The 20,436-nt window shown below is 46.8% G+C and overlaps 1 protein-coding gene across 1 annotated transcript in view; it reads right to left on the bottom strand.

Moving 5' to 3' along the window:
- COL5A2 (collagen type V alpha 2 chain) overlaps window positions 1-20,436 on the bottom strand; it is a 218,960-nt gene that overhangs the window by 60,109 nt on the left and 138,415 nt on the right. Inside the window, exons 12-17 of the mRNA XM_054972743.1 lie at window positions 19,164-19,217; window positions 16,900-16,953; window positions 16,745-16,798; window positions 14,213-14,257; window positions 3,354-3,407; window positions 2,955-2,999 (exon numbers count right to left, since the gene is read on the bottom strand). Coding sequence (XP_054828718.1) covers window positions 2,955-2,999; window positions 3,354-3,407; window positions 14,213-14,257; window positions 16,745-16,798; window positions 16,900-16,953; window positions 19,164-19,217 — 306 coding nt within the window. The remainder of the gene's footprint in view (window positions 1-2,954; window positions 3,000-3,353; window positions 3,408-14,212; window positions 14,258-16,744; window positions 16,799-16,899; window positions 16,954-19,163; window positions 19,218-20,436) is intronic.

The following is a 20,436-nucleotide window of genomic DNA, read 5'->3' as shown; positions in this document are numbered from 1 at the left end:
ACCAGTGGGGTCGCTAGGGCCTCAGCAGAGGCTTGGCCCTGGCGTTGGCAGGTGTGAGTTTGAGACAGGGTGCGGGCCGGTGAGCACCCTTGGCGCTTCCCTATTGGTGGGAAGAGGGGCCTGCCTGAAGGGCTGGTACTGCTTTGACGGCTGCCAGCTGCAGGGGCAGGCTGCCTTCGGGAACCCCCGCATGCAAGTCCTTCCCTCACTGCTGTACAGCTGAGGTGTTCAGGAGCTTAAAGGGGGGTGACCAAATTGCCTGGCTGGCTGGGTCTGCGCCATCCATGGATGGGTCACACCCGGGGCTCGCCCAGACAGGTCAAGGCGGCAGTCGAGGGTGGTCCCCGTGGCTTGACCTGTACTGCTTTAGGCCCTTGCCGCTGTTCTGGCTTGTTCTAGTAGTATGAAGTTAATAAAGTGGCCCTTATATCCAAACCTGATGTCTGTCTCTTCATTCCGACTAGGCTGGCAATAGCACTTCCTGGATGAGTTCTGGATGGGTAGCCATGTTGGTCTACAGTTGAAGAGCAAGATTTGTTTCCAGTAGCACAAGGTCAAGATTTCAAGAAGAGTTTTAAGTGGGTATCTGTGTTGGGCTGTAGACATCTGAAGAAGGGAGATCTGACTCAAAATCATACACCCTGAAAACTTGTTGGACTCAAATCAAGATTTTGAGAGTATAACCTTTCAAGAGTCAAAGATCCCTTAACGCTTATATCCTGGAAATCTTGTTGGTGTTTAGGGTGCTTCTGGCCTTGAACCTTGCACTTCCTGGATGAGAAATTTTATGTGCAAATAACTGCAACTCCCCAATACAGATAGAGACCTTAATGGGAACTGCATGCGGTTAGATAAGCATTCTCTCGAATTTGCTGTTTTGAATCAATGTGACTATAAGACACAGTCTTGGAGTTGGGTCAGGGCCAAACCATGGCTGATGGAATTCATTATACAAATAGGTACCGATCAGCTTCCTTACAGGTTCTCACAATTGGCAGCTCATAGAACGTTTGTAAGTAGCACCCTGGTTTTATCCACTTTAGAGTTTATTAGAGTGTTTTAACTGGCCTTTAGTTTTAGCTGGTTTGGGAGATGAATAAATCCTACAATCTCAAGACTCAAACTCTGATTCCTGAAATGCGATAAAACTTCACTTTATTCTTTTGGTGGTAAAATATATTAAAGTAATAATATATGCAGTTCTGTCTTTGTCTAGAAAGATTTATAACAGTGCTGTGCATTTCATTAATGTACAGTTAAAGCAAAAGCACGCCTCTGTTTAAATATTAGAAATCTGAAGAATAAAGATCAAGGACGTAGCATCTTAATTCTGCTCCTTGACATGAAATCTGACAAATATTTCAGTCTTCTCTTATAAGCTTTCCTGGTATTATTATGAAAACTGATGGGACATTCTGGATATTGGTGTTTATAACCAATAGTCCTTTCCCCCCTCCTTAAATGAAATGATTTTTAAACTCCAGGATGTAGTGAAAAACTCATCCCTTAGCATTATGGTAGAATATAATATACATTACATTAGCACAGTCATCTTCAAGTCATAGGTCAGGTCCCCAAAGTGGGACACAGAGGCCCAATAAACCTACCATTTTTGGCTGCCTTTTGGAAGGTCCTGCTGTGTAGAAACCAAAGATGCCTTTTCTGGCACTTGCCACGTGTTTTTAGAAGTGGGAGGGGACAGGTGGGGCTTTTGCACAGCAAGTCTTCTGATTGGCCACTGGAGATTTGATTGGCTGTGCAGATATTTAAAAATGTTGCCTTGGCAGCAGCTGCCACTGCAGCACAAGGATCTTCACTGTGTGACTGAAGGTACGCCACAGCAGCCATTTTAAGACTTGCTCTGAGTCCTGCAGCAGCCATTTTGTGGCTGCGCCCACCGCACTGTGTCAGAATTCCAAAGGTGCCCACCAGCTTAAAAAGGTTGGGGACCCCTACTTTAAGGTACTCCTGGAGTTTTGTTTTGTTTTGCTACAACAAATTAATATGGCCACCCCCATTGCAATCCTGTTCTTCCCATCACATGGCTCTGTCACATGACTTCCAGTCACATGCTTGTGTCTCAGTGGGTCCCATGCTTAATACATCTCTGATCCAGAAAAGACTGCAGATTGCTGCACGAAAATGAATGATAAATGTTTGCCTACATTGGGGGATATGGGCTCCCAGAATTTGTTCAAGGAGCCTGGCAACTGGCAGTAGGGTTGGTGACAGGGACATGGTGAGGGGGTGGAATCACAGGAGTGATGACATCACTTCTGGAGAAAACCCCAAAAGTGATGCTGGGTAGCTCAAGGAATTGCTGGAAACTTTATGGAAACCATTGAGTTTCCGGCGATTCCTAGAGCTACCCCCACCACTTCCAGGTTTTGCCCAGAAGTGATATCGTTACACCACATTTTTTAAAAAAATTGTCCCCCACTGTTGCTTGGAATGGTGGTGGGCAATGGGAGCTTAGAGCTCCAAGTGGGGCTGGCAACCTTAGTTCAGAAATTATTGAATGATGACCAAGCCCATCCAGTGCACACATCAATACACATAGAGCCCCTCCAGCGCCTTGGCTTGGCTTAGTTTGGCTCCTAATCTACTAAGTTAGGAACAGGCAGCAGCCCTTCACTGGAGAAGCAGGCTAGAGAGTAGGCCAGCATGGCTCTAGGCCATAACCAGGCCTAGAGCTTTCCTTCCCTCATCTGGCCTTGCCACAAATTCCTGTTCGCTAAGCCACTGGTTGCAGCCAAAACTTAGCAGACCTAGGAAGCTTATTGTCCAGAAAACAGTAGCAAATATTCACAATGGATGACTCGGCGACAATACTACAAACTCCATATGTTTCTGTTCATTTCACTGGCTGACACAAATGGAATTTAAGCTCATAGAAAGCAAATTAACTGGAAGAAAATATGAGTGGAGGGACAGTGAGGGGAGAAGTTACTTACAGGTGGCCCTGGCTTCCCTGGCATACCATGTGAACCACGAGCTCCCTAAAGAAAAAGAAAAAGACGGTACATTTTTAGGGAACTGCATGTTGATTAAAGGCGTTCCGACAGGCATCCAGCCCTTTCTGAATGGTGAGCTTTGCCTGACCTGCAAAGAAAGTGTACAAACAAGTAGTTATCTGAATCCTCTGTCACTGTGCTGTGCTTACATTGTGACCCTAGAAAGCAGTTAATGTTCTGCCAGTTTGTAGAGACATTTGACATAAGAGCAAAACTTTCAAGAAGCAGCCATTGAAAAGTGCATACATTTAAACTAGGAAACAAAACAAGGCTTAGCTACCAATACAGATTAGGCATGCTGGATTTGAACCAGTTAACCCATTGTAAAGAACTACTTACTGGTGCTCCTTGGGGTCCAATTCGTCCTCTTTCTCCCGGCATCCCACGAGGACCCTGCAGTCAACAAAGATAAATGGAAAGTAGTAATCGGTTTAAGTTATAATACAGGCTACCTGATAGAATGCCCTGACCTGGGCCGATTCCAGACGGCCCCCCGCAAAACTCGCGTGAGAAAACGCGATATTTCGCGTTTTCTGCGCGACGACGCGTGACGTTTCGCAAGGCGGGGGGCCGTCTGGAATCGGCCCCAGATAGTGCAGGCGAGCCTTATCTTGACAGATCTCAGAAGCTAACCAGAGTCAGTCGTGGCTAGTAATTGGATGGGAGACCTCCGATGAAGATCAAGGTTGCAGAAGCAGGCAGTGGCAAACCACCTCTGTTAGTTTCTTGCCTTGGAAACCTCATCGGGGGGTCACCATAAGTCAGCTATGACTTGAGGGCACTCTCCACTGCACCTGGTAGTACAAGAGAGGTTTTTTTTAAACTTTCACCTGTATGCAATATGCAACAAAGTACATGTTTTTCCTTCTGTCTATCTTAATCAAGCTTAAGCTGGCTATATCCAGAAAGGTAGCTTCTCTTGCTCTTGGCTTCAGAGGGAAAAAAAGCAAACTAACACACCTGCAGGGACCATGATTAGACATGGTGATTTTAATGAGATTGCATATATGTGTATGAGTTACTAATGTAACTGTGTTACTTCAAAGGAGAAACAGCTTGAAAATATCTTAAGATTGTTTCCACATGGAGTTTGGTAAAACTGGGGTTGGGGAGTCTACACAATGTAAGAATCTAACAGCCCTGCTGGACCAGACCAGAGGGCCATCTAGTCCAGCATCCTGTCTCACACGGTGGCTGACCAGTTACTCTGAGGGCCAAAAACAGGGCATAGTGTAGGTAGGTAGGTTTTTGTGGCCAAAGGCCATTACAATCCATACACATAAAACTCTCTAACATATAAACATATGTACAAATATTAAAAGATTAAAATGATCTAGACAGAAAATACCATCTCTCTGCTAGCTCCTCTTAATTCCCCACTATCCTTTTTTTAAAAAAAACCTCTTGCCATTTCTGTTGTAGAGATAGAACGGAAACCTCTTTTGCCACCTAGGGCTGAGTGCGAGTAGAGGGAAGGAGGCACGGCGACAAACTCAGACCCACACCACAGCTGGAATGGAAATTGGCCACAACTTTATTGAACACGCAGAAAAAAGAGCATTGGCGATGCATGTGGATTGGATCCCCAAACACATATCAGCTGACCCGCCTGCCAGCCAATGACCCTCACCCTCCCAAACCACAGCTGGGGGGGGGGACAAGGAGTGACATTAAGGGGGAGATCACATGGGTGTACACCCCTGCATGATTCCCCTGCCACTGGGAATGAGTATGCCCCGGCAGCCCCCGAGCTGGGCATGCACCTCCATAACTCACTCCCAAGATTCGTTATGATTCCTTAAAGGGGAGACTTGGCACGCAGGCCCTGGCTCCCCCTAAAACGGGATCTGGTCCAATGCAAAACCACCAACAAAGTTGTGACAGAATAAAACAAAACATGTACAATCAAGCCAAAAGGGGAGAGGTGGTTGGGTTTTTGCTGCCGAGAGCCAAAGTGAAGAGCAGCAGGGCGGGCAGCTACATATATACCCAGCTACCAGACTTGAGTGAAAACTGCTTCCTCAGGGTCCAGAGCTAGGCCCCACCTCCCAAACAACTTCTGATATGGTGGCTGGGGATTTGAATCTATGGCCCTCCTGGCCTCCCTGGCCATTTCTGATAGGGCAGCTGAGGATTCGCATGTTACTGGCCTCAGACCTGCCCGGGGAAAGCTGGCAGCCACCATCCTCTGCTCCTCCCCATGTTGGCAAACTGGCCTGAGATAAATCTGGTGGCCCTTGAATATCGCCACAAAGAGCTAAAGATGGCTTTTTATAAAAAGACTAGAGTGATACCCATGCTTCGCTAATTTAAATCCAAAAATCACACACACAAACCAAAAAATCTTACATACCCATAAGTGTTAACTTATGGGTATGTAACATTTTTTGGTTTATGTGTGTGGTTTTTTTTAGTTGAGCTTCACAAAGGTGTTTGAATAAAGCAAAGCATGTTGATGAAGTGAATTTCGAAATGTAACATTTATTTAAGAGATTTTAAAAGGAAAAGATTGTAGTGCAATAAACAAAGTGAAAAATATGTACAACCATTTTTTTTCTACTGAAGGACCGTCTGCCAGGAGGCTTCTTGGCGACAGTAAGAGGTGATAGCTGCGAGAGGTGTGAAGTGGAGTTGGACTGAAAGGTCACGCACCATCTCCCCGTGAACATTTAAAAACTCAGTACCCATACTGACTTTTATATAAAATCCCTATTCAGGAGGAGTCTTGTACCATCTTTCTTCAACTGTCCGCAGTTTCCGTTACCTGATTTTTACCTCAGAACACAGAGTTCCACAGCTCACCAATCAGAGGGGGGGGGGGTGCAAGCAGACAGGAGCCTGCCAGACACACAGGAAAGCCAGGTCCCACAGGGAGATTGGCAACCCCAGTGAACTTTGAGGGGAAGACTGTGAGGTGCATTTTACCTCAGAACACAGTCAATGACTCCCAATAGATCCAGAGGACTTAGCCGTGTTAGTCTGTAGTAGCAAAACACTAAAGAGTCAAGTAGTACCTTTAAGACTAACCAACTTAGGGCCAAGCTACACATGACGAATTACACTTGAATGGCAAGTGGATTGAGTGGAGGGCAAGTGAACAGGGAGAAATACACTTGCCGTTCAAGTGTCATTCGTCATGTGTAGCTTGGCCCTTAGTCTCTATGCAATCCAAGTCTGACTGAGTCAAATTTACATATGAATTCCAACTCAGCAGCTTCCCATTGGATTTTGTTTTTGAAAGGTTTCTGTTGAACTATGGTGACCTTTAAGTCCTTGATGGAATGTCCCGGTAGATTGAAGTGTTCTCCCACTGGTTTCTGGATGTTGCCATTTTTAATGTCAGATTTGTGTCCATTTATTCTTTTGCACAGAAGTTGGCTGGCTTGTCCAATGTACAGAGTAGATGGACATTGTTGGCACATGAGGGCATATATCATGTCGGAAGATAAGCAGCTGTAAGAGCCAGAGATAGTGTAGTTGACGCTATTGGGTCCTGTAATCGTATTTCCTGGGTAGATATGAGAGCAGAGTTGGCATCTGGGTCTGTTGCAGGGTCTGGTACCTGTGTTTGGTGACTCTGCTAGCCGATTCATGGTTGTTAGTGAGAAGTCGTTTAAGGTTGGGGGGGCTGTCTGTACCATGGGCAAAGAGCATAAAAGCAGGCCTAGGATACAACAAGACACTGGCCATTTCCAGATGGCTTACCTGAAGCCGCTCCATGCCGCAATGTTGTGGATCGTGCCAGGGAAAACGCGACATATCGCGTTTTCTCTTTGCGCAACGTCGCGCAAAACTCGTGTGAGAAAACGCGATATTTCGCGTTTTCCCCGGCACGATCCACAACATTGCGGCATGGAGCGGCTTCAGGTAAGCCATCTGGAAACGGCCACTATCACAGCCTGAGATTTCTGGAGAGTGCCTCTGCTGCTCTCGTCTGGTCTCTGCCCTGCCTGCCTTGGAATATTCCAGAATTGGACTGTCACACCATGCCTGCCTGTATTCTGGTCTTCAGAAAATGGTCTGAATTTGAATATTTAAAAAAAACCCTTATTACGTTCTTTTAATTCAAGTTTTCCTGTTTTTGTGGCGGTACGGAGCCTGATGGGAAGTGGGGAGAAGGGCCTAGCCTTTTGGAACCAACTTTTCTTGTGAGGTGAGGTATAAGTGAACCTTTACAGCAGCTGTTGGTTTTCTTTAGTTTGTTATCCAGCATGGAGGGGGAAGAGGGTGCTTTTATTTTTTAAAAAAAATATATTTCTTTGCCTGAAACTGTGGAGATAATCAGTAATGAATAACGTGGGCCAATAGTTTGACTTAGTTGACCTGGATGGCCCAGGACAGCCCAAGCTCATCAGATCTCAAAAGCTAAGCAGAGTCAGCCCTGGGCAGCATTTGAATAAGACGTCACCAAGGAAGGCCAGGGTCACACATAGAGGCAGGCCTGTGCTCCGTTTTGAGTTGGCACCAATTGGGCCATTATAAAAATAACTAAATAAATAAAAAAGAGAGAGAGAAGACAAAAGGGGGAGATTAGAGGAGGAAAGGAATATATATATAGGGCTGGCGTCACTGTTGAGGCGGGGGCCGCGGGCGCTGCGGGGCCAGCACAGGGGGTTCTCGGGGCGGAGGCGCACGTCCCACGCCACCGGCTAGCCCTGTGCTGCCACCGGCCAGCCCCGTGCCACCACCGCCCGCCCGCACCATGGGCCAGGAATGACAGGCGACCGGGGCGGCGTGCAGCACATGGGTGGCCTCCTTGCTCCGCCCCAGCCACCCGCCGGCGGCAGTGTGTGATGACATCATCAAGTGATGATGTCATCACGCAGTCCGGGGCGCACGCAGGCTGCTGGCCTCCAGCACCGGAAACTCTGGTAATAATAATAATTATATATATATATATATATATATATATATATATATATATATAAATAAATAAAACCTTGCAAGGATACAATGCCTCCCCAAAAAGGTGTGGGCACCTCCAAAGGTAGTCAGCCGGCGAAGCAGCCCCTGGCCAAGCGGGTGCCTCTGCCTGCATTGTCCTCTTCAGATGAGGAAGGGGATAATTTAGGGCAGCAAGAGATTTTGGCCCATTTAGCGGCACTGGAAAGGGATCAGGGCATTCCCTCTGCTCCCAGGGCATCGTCTCACTTAGCATTTCAGGCAGAGGTTCTTAAACGTTTGTCTGCTCTTGAAGGTGCAGCCCACCAGGTTGGAGAGGATATCTGCAGTGCCACAAAGGTGATCGAGTCTGTGATTCCCGGAGAGGAGGTGGCGGCTGGCCAACGTGGATCCCAGGCAGCCTTGCCAGTGGCCGTGTGGGCGATGGTAAGTCATCCTTGCCTAAGTCTGCAACTGCATGGCCTTGTGGACAGTATGGGCAGGGCCTGGTCTCAGGTTCTGGTGCTTCTGCCCCTTATACTGGTTCCACCTATTGGCCTATGTTACCCCCTGGCCAGCAGGTGATTCTAGATCCTTATGGCAGGCCAGGTCTGGGTCCGCCCTCGGCACAATTCACGGGTTGTGCATGGCCACAATGGAGTCAACCTTGCCAAACTTGGTTATTCTCCCTGCTCAGCAGGCTTCAGCAGTGCAGCAAAACTGGTTCACTGGCACTGGCTTTACTTGGAATAGTCAGCCTTATGTTCAGTCCCCTTATGGGTCGGTTCCATTTAGACCTCTCCTCTTTGCCGATACTGCCTTACCTTTGGGAGACCACTTGATTTTGAAAGGGGAATATATTGATGTCTTCACCCTTCTCTTCAGAGAACTGGAGAAGAAGGATAAGGAAGACTTAGATGATAGGGAGAAGGAGAGGCTGAAGTGCAGGCGGGTGGATAGGACGTGGTTCAATTGGCTTCCAGGGTTCTTTATACACGCAGGCGTGCTGGCGCAGGCTCAGTTGTGGAGGGCGGCCTCGCTCATTCAATATATGGACATAATCTACAAAGGCTATTCAGACTTCAGTGGTGCTGCTTGGTTGCAGTACGACGAGGAGTTCCGTATGTGGGCCGCCATGAACCCCAATCTTCCCTGGGACCAGATACACCAGCAGTTATGGCTGCAGGTGATGTCACCAGTGAAGCCAAACCCTGGGGATAGGTCTGATAGTGGACACCTTGTCCATAGGGCATCGACTTCTTCTGGCACCCATGCCTCCGCGGGGCAGTCGGTTTAGACACAGCTGCTTTGCTGGGAGTTTGCTTCACAGGGTGTGTGTGCCAGAAAGTCTTGCCCTTACAAGCATGTGCGCAGGACCCCATGCATTCACGGCTTGCCCCCAGTCCAAGCGGAAGGGGGGGGCAAGCTCCCCGGGGGGGGGGGGTAGTCAGAATCAGGCTGGAAAAGGGTCCCAGCCCAATAAAACTGAGAATCCTCGGTGACTTGTTGCAGGGGAACCCTTGCAGGGATGACGCAAGTTACCTGTTAAATGGGTTTAAGTTTGGGTTCCACATCCCCTTTCAGGGCCCAAGGTCCCCTTTCATGTCGGCAAACCTTAGATCCATCATCGGCATGGAAGGAGTGGTTAGGGATAAAATAGAGAAGGAATGTGCAGGGTGCTGGGCCCGTTTCCTGCCCTACCTGTGCCGTGCCTGCGACTTTCCCTTTTAGGGGTGGTGCCCAAGAAAGCGGCTGGTGAGTACCGCCTGATACACCACCTCTCATATCTGAAAGGGGCATCAGTTAACGATGCCATTCCTGATCATCTGTGCACGGTTTGCTACATGTCCTTTGACCAAGCAATGCGTGTGGTCAGACGTTGTGGCGTGGGTGCTGACATGGCAAAATGCAACATCAAGTCTGCATTTCACCTTCTCCCCATGCATCCTGATGATTTTGAGCTGCTTGGATTTGCCTTCGAGGGTCAGTTTTACATGGATTGGGCTCTGCCCATGGGCTGTTCGGTCTCATGCTCTGCCTTCAAACGCTTTAGCACATTCTTGGAATGGGCCTTGCAGCAGCGGATGGGTTGTCGTCATTATCTTGACGACTTTATCTTTATGGGGCAGGCTAGCACAGGGCAGTGTGCACGGTTATTGAGGGGCTTTATGGATCTGGCACAACAGTTATTTATTTATTTCAAATTTCTATTCCGGCCTCCCCGCGAGCGGGCTCAGGGTGGATAACAACATATTAAAATACAATAAAAATTCATCTACATTAAAACATTAAAACAACAGTGTATTAATACACATTTAAAACAGGATGGTGGACAGCCTTCACAGGGACGGTTAAGATTTTATACACCCCTTTTTTCAGGCCAGTGGAGGCCCAGCCTCATCCATATGCCTAGCGGAACAACTCTGTCTTGCAGGCCCAGCGAAAGCATAATAGGTCCTCCTGGGCCCTGATTTCAGCAGACAGAGCATTCCACCAGGTGGGAGCCAGGACCGAAAAGGCCCTGGCTCTAGTTGAAGCTAGGCAGGCCTCTTTGGGGCCAGGGACCACCAACAGCTGTTTGTCCCCTGATCAGAGTGTCCCCCGAGGAATATATGGGGAGAGTTAGGTGTTCCTTTGGGGAGAGTTAGGTGTTCCTTTGACACAGGAGAATACTGAGGGCCCTGTGACAGTCTTAACCTTTTTGGGGATTGAACTTGATATGGTTCAACAATCCTTCAGGTTGCCAGAGGAGATGGTCCATGACCTTTGGAAGCGTCTAGCTTCCTTTAAGGAGAAACGTAAGGTTTCTCTTCCTGAACTGCGACCGTTAGTGGGGCATTTGAACTTTGCCCATAAGGCAGCTGCTCCTGGGAGGGCCTTTCTTAGGTGGTGTGTGATGCCATGGCCTCCTTGAGGCTGCCACATCACAGGCTGCGCATTACTAGCAGCATCAAGGAGGATTTGGAGGTATGGGAGGCGTTCCTCACCTCGTTTAATGGTGTCACCTTTTGGAGGGACGACCTATTGATCGAGGCTGAAATCCAGATTACTTCTGATGCATCTGGGGCTACTGGCTTCGGGGTCTATTTTCGGGGGCACTGGTGCACTGAACAGTGGCCAGCTGACTGGCACGATGGAGTTCTAGATAGGGAACTAACTTTTTTGGCATTTTTTACAATCCTGGTCGTGGTTTGGCTGTGGGGGGATGAGTTGGCCAACCGCACGGTGCACTTTCGGTGCAATAATTCGGTGGTGGTGCACATGTCCCTCATGTCCAAATCACCCAGGGTAATGCATCTAGTTAGGGTGTTCACTCTCCGGTGCCTCCAACTGTTCCTGGCTAAACACGTTCCTGGGGTTAACAATGGGGTGGCAGACGCTTTGTCTTGCCAACAGATGGAACGGTTTCACCAGCTTGCCCCCGAGGCTGATCAGCCGCCGCCAAGATGCCCACGGAGCTGTGGCACCTTCGGAAGTCAAGGTTCAGCAGGCTATTTTGCTAGCCATTGCCCCCAGCACCCGGAGGTCCTACGACCACGCGGTTCAGCAATTTGGCGCTTTCAGGCATGAGGCTGGCCCGCAGCAGGTGTGGCCGATCCCGGTGGAGCATATATTACATTTTTGTGTCGAGCGTGCAGGTAAGGGCTGTGCTCCCAAAACAATTAGGGGGCAGCTGGCAGCCTTGGCCTTCGTGAGCAAGGCTCATGGCTGGCAGGATAAGACGGGGGATTTCAGAGTCTGCAAAATGCTGGAGGGCTGGGCTCGGGAGCTGGGCACACGGGCTGTTGAGAGGGAACACATTTCCCCCCGCTGTTCTGAAAGGGTTGGGCGCGACCTGGACCAGCACGTGTTGTTCCAGTTTTGAGGCCAAGCTCTTCCATGCAGCGGCTCTCACGGCCTTCTTTGGTGCTCTGCGGGTCAGCGAGCTGGTGGTACAGTCCACGGGGGACAAATCAAACCAGGTCTTGTTGGCCTGGGATGTTAAGCTGTTGGGTGATACTGTGGCGATCACTATTAGGTGATCCAAGACGGATCAGTTGCAGAGGGGTTCAGTGGTGTGGCTGGGCTCCTGTTCTGACAAGGAGCTCTGCCCCGTGCTGGCGTTAAATGTGTATTTGGAGGCACGTGGCAATGGGCCCGGGATGTTGTTCCTCCATTGCGATGGAGCACCCCTCACCCGTTAATCAGTTCTGGACAGTAACTGAACAGGCTCTGGCCAAACTTGGTTTGGCCGGTGTTAAGTTTGGCACCCATTCATTTAGGATTGGGCCGGCCTCTACAGCTGCAGCTATGGAATATCAAGGGCAGGCTATCCAGAGGGTAGGCTGATGGAGTTCCTAGGCTTCCAAATCCTACGTGTGCCCCCTGCCAGGACCTTTATAGTGTTCGAACTGGTTTTTTTCCTTAGGTGCTGTGGCACGTTGAGGGAGGTGCCGTATCCTCATCTGCGGGCACAGCTTTGTCTTTTGGGCGGCCCATCAGGCCAAGAGGACAGCGTTCGGATCCCAGCTTGGCCTGAGCCATTGGGCTATGGTGGAATGGCAGGGCCGTCGTGGCCTTCGGTGGCCAGGCCTGCTTCCACTATTGTTTGAGGGGAGGAGCGGCCCTCCGCCTCACATCCTCGTTATTCACATGGGAGGTAAGGACTTGGGCTTGGTGAAGGGCAAGGCCCTGTCACTGCAGGCACAGGCAGACTTGCAGCTGATAGGCAAGCGCTGGCCTGGTGTCTTGATAATGTGGTCCGATATATTTCCCAGGAGGCTTTGGTGGGAGTCCTTGGATCCTAAGGCAATAGAGGGTGCATGTTACAAGGCCAATAAGGCCTTACATAAGGTTTTGAGGACCGGGTTGGGGGTTTACTTACCCCACCCGGGTATAAGGGCTGCATTTGCAGACCTCTACCAAGGTGATGGAGTTCATCTCTCCTTTAAAGGCAACAACATTTTTCTAACTGATTTGCGGCTGGGGTTGATGGAGGCTTTACGCCACCTGAGGGGCGTCGTGGCCTAACCAGAGGCTTGGCCTCGTCAGTGGAAGGTTAGAGTTGGGAATTGAGAGCGGGCTGGTGAGTACCGTTGGCACATCCCCATTGGTGGGGAATTGGGGTCTGTCAGGAGCGGCTGTGGCTCCACGGCCCAGCTGCGAGGGCAGACTGCCTGATGGGACCTCCCGGACAAGTCCTTCCCTCAGGCTGTATGGCTTGGGGTATTTGGAGCTTTATGGGGGGAACTATTCACCTGGCCAGCCAGGCCCAAGCCATCTCTATTGGATGGCTCGCACCCGGGGCACTGGGTCTCGCCCAGACAGGTTCAAGGAGGAGGTCCCATGGAGACCACTGACTGGACCTGTACCGCTAGTTAGCTCCCCTTGTTTCTGCTGTTGAATGTTATGTTATTGCTTTAATAAAGTAGCCCTTAGTACCCAAGCCTGTGTCTGCCTCTTACTTCTGACTAGGATAGCAAACCACTTTTGCATGTCTCTTGCCTTGAAAACTCTACGGGGTCCCCATAAGTTGGCTCCAACTTGACAGCACCAAAAAGGCAGATGCTTATGTTCATATATGTACAAATTTAGCAGCTATTTTTTGTAAATTGGTAGTGAATTAGTGGGAGACTTCCTGCTGGCAGCCCCCCCTCCCCCCTCAGGAAAGAATGGGTGGGGGGGAAGCAACAACAACATCACTTCCAGAATGACCCAGGAATGACATTGACACTTAGGAATGACTCTCTTCTGGCCACGTCAGAAGTGGCGTCTGCATGCCAGCAATGTCAGGATTTCTCAGGAGATGCCCCCCCGCCCCCCGCCCCCCACAAGCTGGTAAGTCTCGACCCTAACTAATTTTGACTTGACTCAATACAGAATTCAACTGTACCCATAACCAGACCAGCATCCAGTAGGTGAGATTTAGAATGTGAGATCTTTACTGGACCGATCATCATAGCTATGCAATTGTTTACAGAAATGAAAAAGTCAGTGCTGAATATTGCATTTCTTTAATTTATGATGATGGTGGAACATACACTAATTCAGATCCAAGAGAATAAAAATTATTGTTAGATCTCGGAAGCTAAGCAGGGTCAGTCTTGGTTAGTAATAGGATGGGAAACCTCCAACAAAGACCAGGGTTGCAGAGGCAGGCAATGGCAAACCACCTCTGTCAGTCTCTTGTCATAAAAACGCCACCAGGGGGGTCACCATGTCAGATATGACTTAAGGGCACTCTCCACCACCAATGCTGATACTTCCTATTTTCAACTTCTATATTTTCCTATTTTCTTAATGGAAAAGAAAATTTTCCTTAATGAAATGGCACTCACCAAAGGTCCCGTTAGACCCATCGGACCTGATGCGCCTGGTTCACCCTAGAAAAGCAATGAAAATACACAAATAAGTCAACTAAAAATATTTTCAAACTTATGAATACTGTGCATATGTATGTGAATATGTAAGTAATCTCTGATTTTAAAATAATAATACCACTGTCTAAGAAATTATATAAATATCTAGTACTGTTACCCACAAGAAAATCTTGGTTTATAAATCACTAGCAACTCCATTATCTTTATTGAACTTGCTGAAATTCTGTTTTTAGGGCATAACCCATTTGCTTGAACTCCTCTAGTCTTTAAATTTCAACAGCAGAGAAAAGCCAGCCACCCAATACATGTGTCTCTATGACAGTAGTGGGAGATGAAGCAAGAGAATGCTGAATTCTGATTAGAAGCTAGAGGTTCTATGGCAAACAGAATCCGAAGGCCATTTTATATAAAAGTGGTCCAAACAAGGCTGTCCGTGAAGAAAGACAGCTTGGAGACAACTGTGGTTGACACTTGACAATGCCATCCTAAGAGTCTCGATAGACGAGACATCTTACATGAGGATGCTTGAGTGAAGAGAGACGCAACGTTAGTCAGGAAAGGTAGGCAACAGAGCAGAAGACTTCGACACTTTCACCTCTGTACAAAGAGTCAGGAGATTGCTTCTTGGAGAGTTCATTAATCTCCAGTTCCCCTCCCTGAAGGCTATGTTAATTTCACCTCTGCGTCTAGGAGGCAAAGAATAAATAAACCCATCCAGGAGCAATCTCTTTGTAGAGAGGTGAAAATGACCAAGCCTTCTGCTCTGACGTTTACATTTCCCGGATAACACTGCATCTCTCCTCACTTGAGCATCCTCGTGTAAGATGCCTCGTCTATAGAGACTCTAAGGTCACTTTCTTGAGTGTAAGCTGCACTGAATCGACTTGAATAGGATTTTGAATAGACTTGCTTAAGAATGCTCTCTGGCTCAACCCTTCAAAGCACAACATCGCTGATGCGTCATGCCTTTTGGTTCCAATAATGAAATAACATAATTGCTTTATAATGTTCTGCTTCACAATATTTTGCTCTCTTTTAAGAGTGCAAATGTAAGGAAAAATAGTGGACCGGCACCTAAAGATAGTTTACAATTCACACCTGCCGCCTGAAAGATGTGCCATATGGCGGCCGTAAGGGATACAGCAGTTCATCAGGTTAATGGCTCCCTGTCGTCCGAAACTTTTCAACATGGCTGCCAACAACATTTGGAGGTGACACAGAAATTCTCTCCCTCATGAAGTAATTCACATGACTTCTTGCTCGAGGCATTATAGGTGCTAAGTGGAGCTATCACAATGCTGGGGCTGCTTCAAGCTGCCTCCACAAGCCTATTGTAACATGTAGTTCAGCCTTGATGGCTTCTTTTACTATTCTTGCCCTGGCAGTTCCTACGTTCATTTCTGAAATTGCTTCTGTGGTGTTTTATTAAAGAAGAGGGGGCAAGGTGAGGAGTAGACATGGGCACAAACTGGGGGGAAAACGAACCGTGTGGTTCATGGTTCGTTCAGTTTCACAGAACACAAACCACAAATTTTGCCGAACTTGAGCTGGTTCACGTATTGGTTCATGGTTCGAGGGAGCCCAGAACGGGCCCCTTCATGCTCATAGCCAAACTAAACAAGACCTTCCCAATGTCTCGCAATGTCCCCCAAGTTTCAGAGGGATTGAACCCTGGGAAAGGCATGATCCATGGGACCTCCCCTTTCCTGTCATTTTCTCTTCACAGTAGCAAAGACTGGAGTGTCTGCTGGCAGCTACTTTGAGGGGCTACAAACTGACCTTCCCAATGTCCAGTATTTGCAGGGGAGCTAGTCCTCACTGTCCTCTAAAGACTCCCCAAGTTTCAGATTGAACCCCAGAAAATGCATGATCCATGGGACCCCCTTCCTGTCATTTTTCTCTTCACAGTAGTTAAAACTGGAGTGTCTGCTGGCAGCTACTTTGAGGGGCTGCCCCTTTTTCTGGCTGGATGGGCCAGAATGGGAGCTCTCTAGTTGGCAGGGACAGCTGCCTATCAAGCATGGAGGCCTCAGATTGGGGGCAACCAAAAGACTGCCACCGTTGCCTGGGCGATGGATTGAATGGTGCCAAAGTGTCTGGCTTCCTGAACCGGCAACGGAACAGTAGGAAAAAGTTGTTTGTTTCGTAAAAACGCAGCCCTATGGAACATGTGTTTCCTTGACTATGAACCAGCTGTTCCATCCGGTATTTTGTTCCATGGTTCGTTTCGTGCCCATCTCTAGTGAGGAGATAGATGAGAGGAAGCAATTGCCTGTCATTTTCTTAGAACATTTAGGAAACAAAAACAGGTGAAGTCTTTTGTGTTTTTTTGGTGATTTTATAAGACTAAACAAGAAAGCAGAGAAACTGTCAAATACATCATGAACAGCTATCTGTCTCAGTGCTGTCAAAATTTGTTTCAGATATATTCACAACATTTTGCAATTCCAAATTTCTCACAGTCAAAAAAAAATGCAATTCCTATCTTACCTTAGATCCAGTGGCTCCAATTTCACCTTTAGGGCCTTCAAGTCCTTTATGGCCCTGTGAGATAAACAAGGATATACCGATCAAATAGTTCATGGCAGTTTTACGACCATAAAATAGAACCCACCCAGAAGCAAAGAAGCCACATTCACACTTACCCTGTGGCCCTTTAAACCTGGCTGACCTGGAGCTCCGGGAAAACCTCGAGCCCCCTGAAATACGAAGAAACAACCCATCAGTAAAGTGATACAGCTCTTATAGAACTCGCTATTGAGATGCATAAATAATGCCTATATAAAGTATCAAAGTCCCAGAATCCAGATCTCTCTCCCTCTCTTGATCTCTTAATTAAGCAAATTTTATGCTGCCTTTCCAGGGAACTTGCTCTACACAGGCCGTTTCCACACGTCTTTACCGTTGTGGAAAATCGCACAAAACTCAGAAGACGGAGTCTTCATGGCGCAATTTCTGACATCATTGTGCCACGAAACAGAATAATGACAGGAAATCATGCCATGAAGACGCCGTCATTCTGTGAGTATTGCACGATTTTGCGCAACAGTAAAGACACGTGGAAATGGCCACAGTTTACCAAAAGAAAAATAATAAAAACAAAACATTAAAAGATATTAAATAAAATCCAGCATTACAGACCCAGTCAAGAGACAAAAACACAGACCGCTGAGCCACTTAAAATATTATATAAGCTCTTTCTCATATTCCTACCAAACTCCAGTACCTGGTGAGTATTCCACACATCCATTATCAGGATGCAAAATAATGCATTGGATACAGAATCCTGAAAACTGCAGATTTTGTGTTTTATAGAATAAATAGATTTCTACATTTTATGCCTGTGAACTTCTTAGGTGCATGCAAAAAACAAAACAAAACACCGAAGTATGGTAATCATAACATTGACTTCAATACCTGAATACGGTCTTGTATGTGCAACAACTAATTCTAATAAGTCACGTCACCTAAGACAAGACAATACCTTTTTTGTTAAAAGGATAGGCTGTTGTTCTTTAATTAAAGTCATCTGCTGGGCACTCTTTTTGAAAAATGAATGACTAGAAGGGGATTTACATGGCAGAGCTGTTAATCTTCTGTCCTGAACTGGTCGTTTAGGACAGAAAAAGGCCAGAGAGGAGAGGGTGCCTTTGACACTACTGAAGGGCTTTGTTGCTATTTAATTCAGTGAGCACCTACTCGACATGAAATAATACTTCCAGTGGAAGAGCCACAAGTTGGGAGCAGTTTCAGGTGGGTAGCCATCTTGGTCTGTAGTAGAAAAGCAAAATTCCAGTGGCATCTTAAAGACCAACAAGATTTCCAGGTATGAGCTTGTGAGAGTCAAAGTTGGAAGCAGGCTCCTTATAGCCAAAAGGAAATAAATAAATCAGCAAACCTTGCTTAGCAGAGTAGGGAGAGAGGGGTAATATCCTCTCCACTATGGTGTAAATGTTTAACAGCTCTCTCCTTCTCGTCATGTTTGAGCATTCTACAGTATGGGAGTTTTGGGATAGGATACAACAGAGAAGCAACATTGCATTGCTTATTTTAAAAAAGTAAGCTCTAAGTTGGGCTTCCAGAGAGGAAGTCGGTGTTGTTCTCTATAAAAAAAGAAAAAAGGAAGAATTCGGACAGGCAGGGAAGCTGGATTGCTGATGAAACACAGAGGTGCCACAATGCCTTGTGACTGGCTATTAGTTTCATGCAGAGTTGAACGTGTTGCCTTTGAAAGCTCTAAATGGCCTAGGGAACAGAGGGTCTGTATAAGAGGTGACCCGTCTCCCTTTGTCCAGAAGCAATCAGCAGACTCACTCAGACTGAAATGCCGTGGTTTCCAAAGAGGGACCTTTTGCTTTTCTATTCCCATCTCCCATCAGCAGAAAATAATCCAAGTTCACTGATTTCCACAGCACAGTGCAAAACTAGTCTATTTTTACAGATCTTCAGAGTGAACTTAGATATGTGTTATTAGTCATTAAGATCTTCAAACGAGTGAACCTTTTGATACGATTCCTGTTCATTTTATTTTAGCGTTTTAAAAACAATTCTGTCATCTGGTCGGCGTTGGTTTATGTTGATTTTGCAAGTAATTATACAAGTGAGGTTTTTAATAAAGTTTTTGAAGCACCATGATACTTAGGAAAAGGGGTTTGGAGCAACTAGTTTCTTCTATAACATCACTTTAGAAGCAGAGTAAATAGGTGTGTAGTTTTCAGCATATGAATCAAGCAAGCAGCTACATTTTTAAATGCCTGATTCAGTTGAGTCTTTAACTGATTGTGGATCAGGTACAAGATTTTTGCCTCTGCCCCCATCACTTCCTTTCAAAATGATTTCAAGTCCCTAACTGCCTAGTACACTCCCAATGCCAAATGAGTTTGTAGAGTACAATTGACAGTGAACATACTGCAGATCCTGGAAATCCAACTTCTCCCGGCTGTCCTGGTCGACCAGATTCACCCTATAAAGAGGAAAGCTATTCAGTAAGTCTTGCAGTGTTATTTTAAAATTCTTGCACTGCACACACACAACCAGTCAAATATCAATAATTATATTGGAGATGACATGATGGCAAGTGATATAATAAATCTGCATCTGGATCGCTCATCTTTTTTTCTTTGAAATGTTTTGCAGATGCAACAATTCAAGCTGAGCACTGGTTGCCAGCTCCAGGTTGGAAAATTCCTGAAGATTTGAGGGGGTAGTGATTGGAGAGGGGGTGGGGTTTGGGGAAGAGAGGGACCTCAGCAGGGTATAGTGCCGTAGAGTCCACCCTCCAAAGCAGCCATTTTCTCCGGGGAAACTGATCTCTATAGGCTGGATATCGGTTATAATTCCAGGAGCTCTCCAGCCACCACCTAGAGGTTGGTAACTGTAAGCTGAAGATACACAAACCTTTGAATTTTTTTCCTTTGCTACTCAATATGTGAGCAGTCAGATCCCTCTGTCCACTGAGGGGCAGTTTAGAGATATAAAACCATAAACACCCTTCCTCAAAGACACTGCCTGGCCTGAAATGAAGCAAAATGGATGCCAGCCAGGGAAAATATTTTAGAAAATATTTTATTCATCAGACCTGGTAGTGTTTCCAGTACTCACAGGGTCATCAGGCACAATTTACTCCTATTAGCCACCTCTAGAAAACTCCCTAGCCACCAGTGTATGTGTGTGAGAATGCATGTTCTGGGACCCATACATACACCACCTTCTCTTCTTCTCTCCGTGAAATGCCGGTTGTTTCGCTGCTGTCTCCACGGACCTCCGTCTTCAAGACTGGTAATTATAGCCTTCCCCGAAATTGCTTTCTCCTCTCTCCTCCCTGATTTGCTTAGCCTCCTATGTATTCTATGTGTGATTTTTATCTTTTTATTTCTCTTAATAAAAACTTTTCCAGCTAAACAGCTGGCTGGTTTATTTCGAGAGTTCTCCCATAAACGTTGGTGGAGAATCCCAGTTACCCTATCTTTTAAGCTAATTTTCCCCAACTAATTAGGGGACTGCTTATTTGAGTAACAAATACGTGCATAATATTTTGTTGATAAATATAAGAGCACATCATTTGTAACAGAGTAGCTCTGTAGCCTATTTTTTCAGCAGCCAAGGCCAGAGGAATTAAAGGACCTTCTATCATCCTTCGAATTGGTGATTCTGTTAACAGGAGCCGTAGCAAATGCGAAATT

This window comes from Eublepharis macularius, chromosome 2 (genome assembly GCF_028583425.1).
Source record: "Eublepharis macularius isolate TG4126 chromosome 2, MPM_Emac_v1.0, whole genome shotgun sequence".
NCBI lineage: Eukaryota > Metazoa > Chordata > Lepidosauria > Squamata > Eublepharidae > Eublepharis > Eublepharis macularius.
This window is presented reverse-complemented; position numbering and strand designations above follow the sequence as displayed.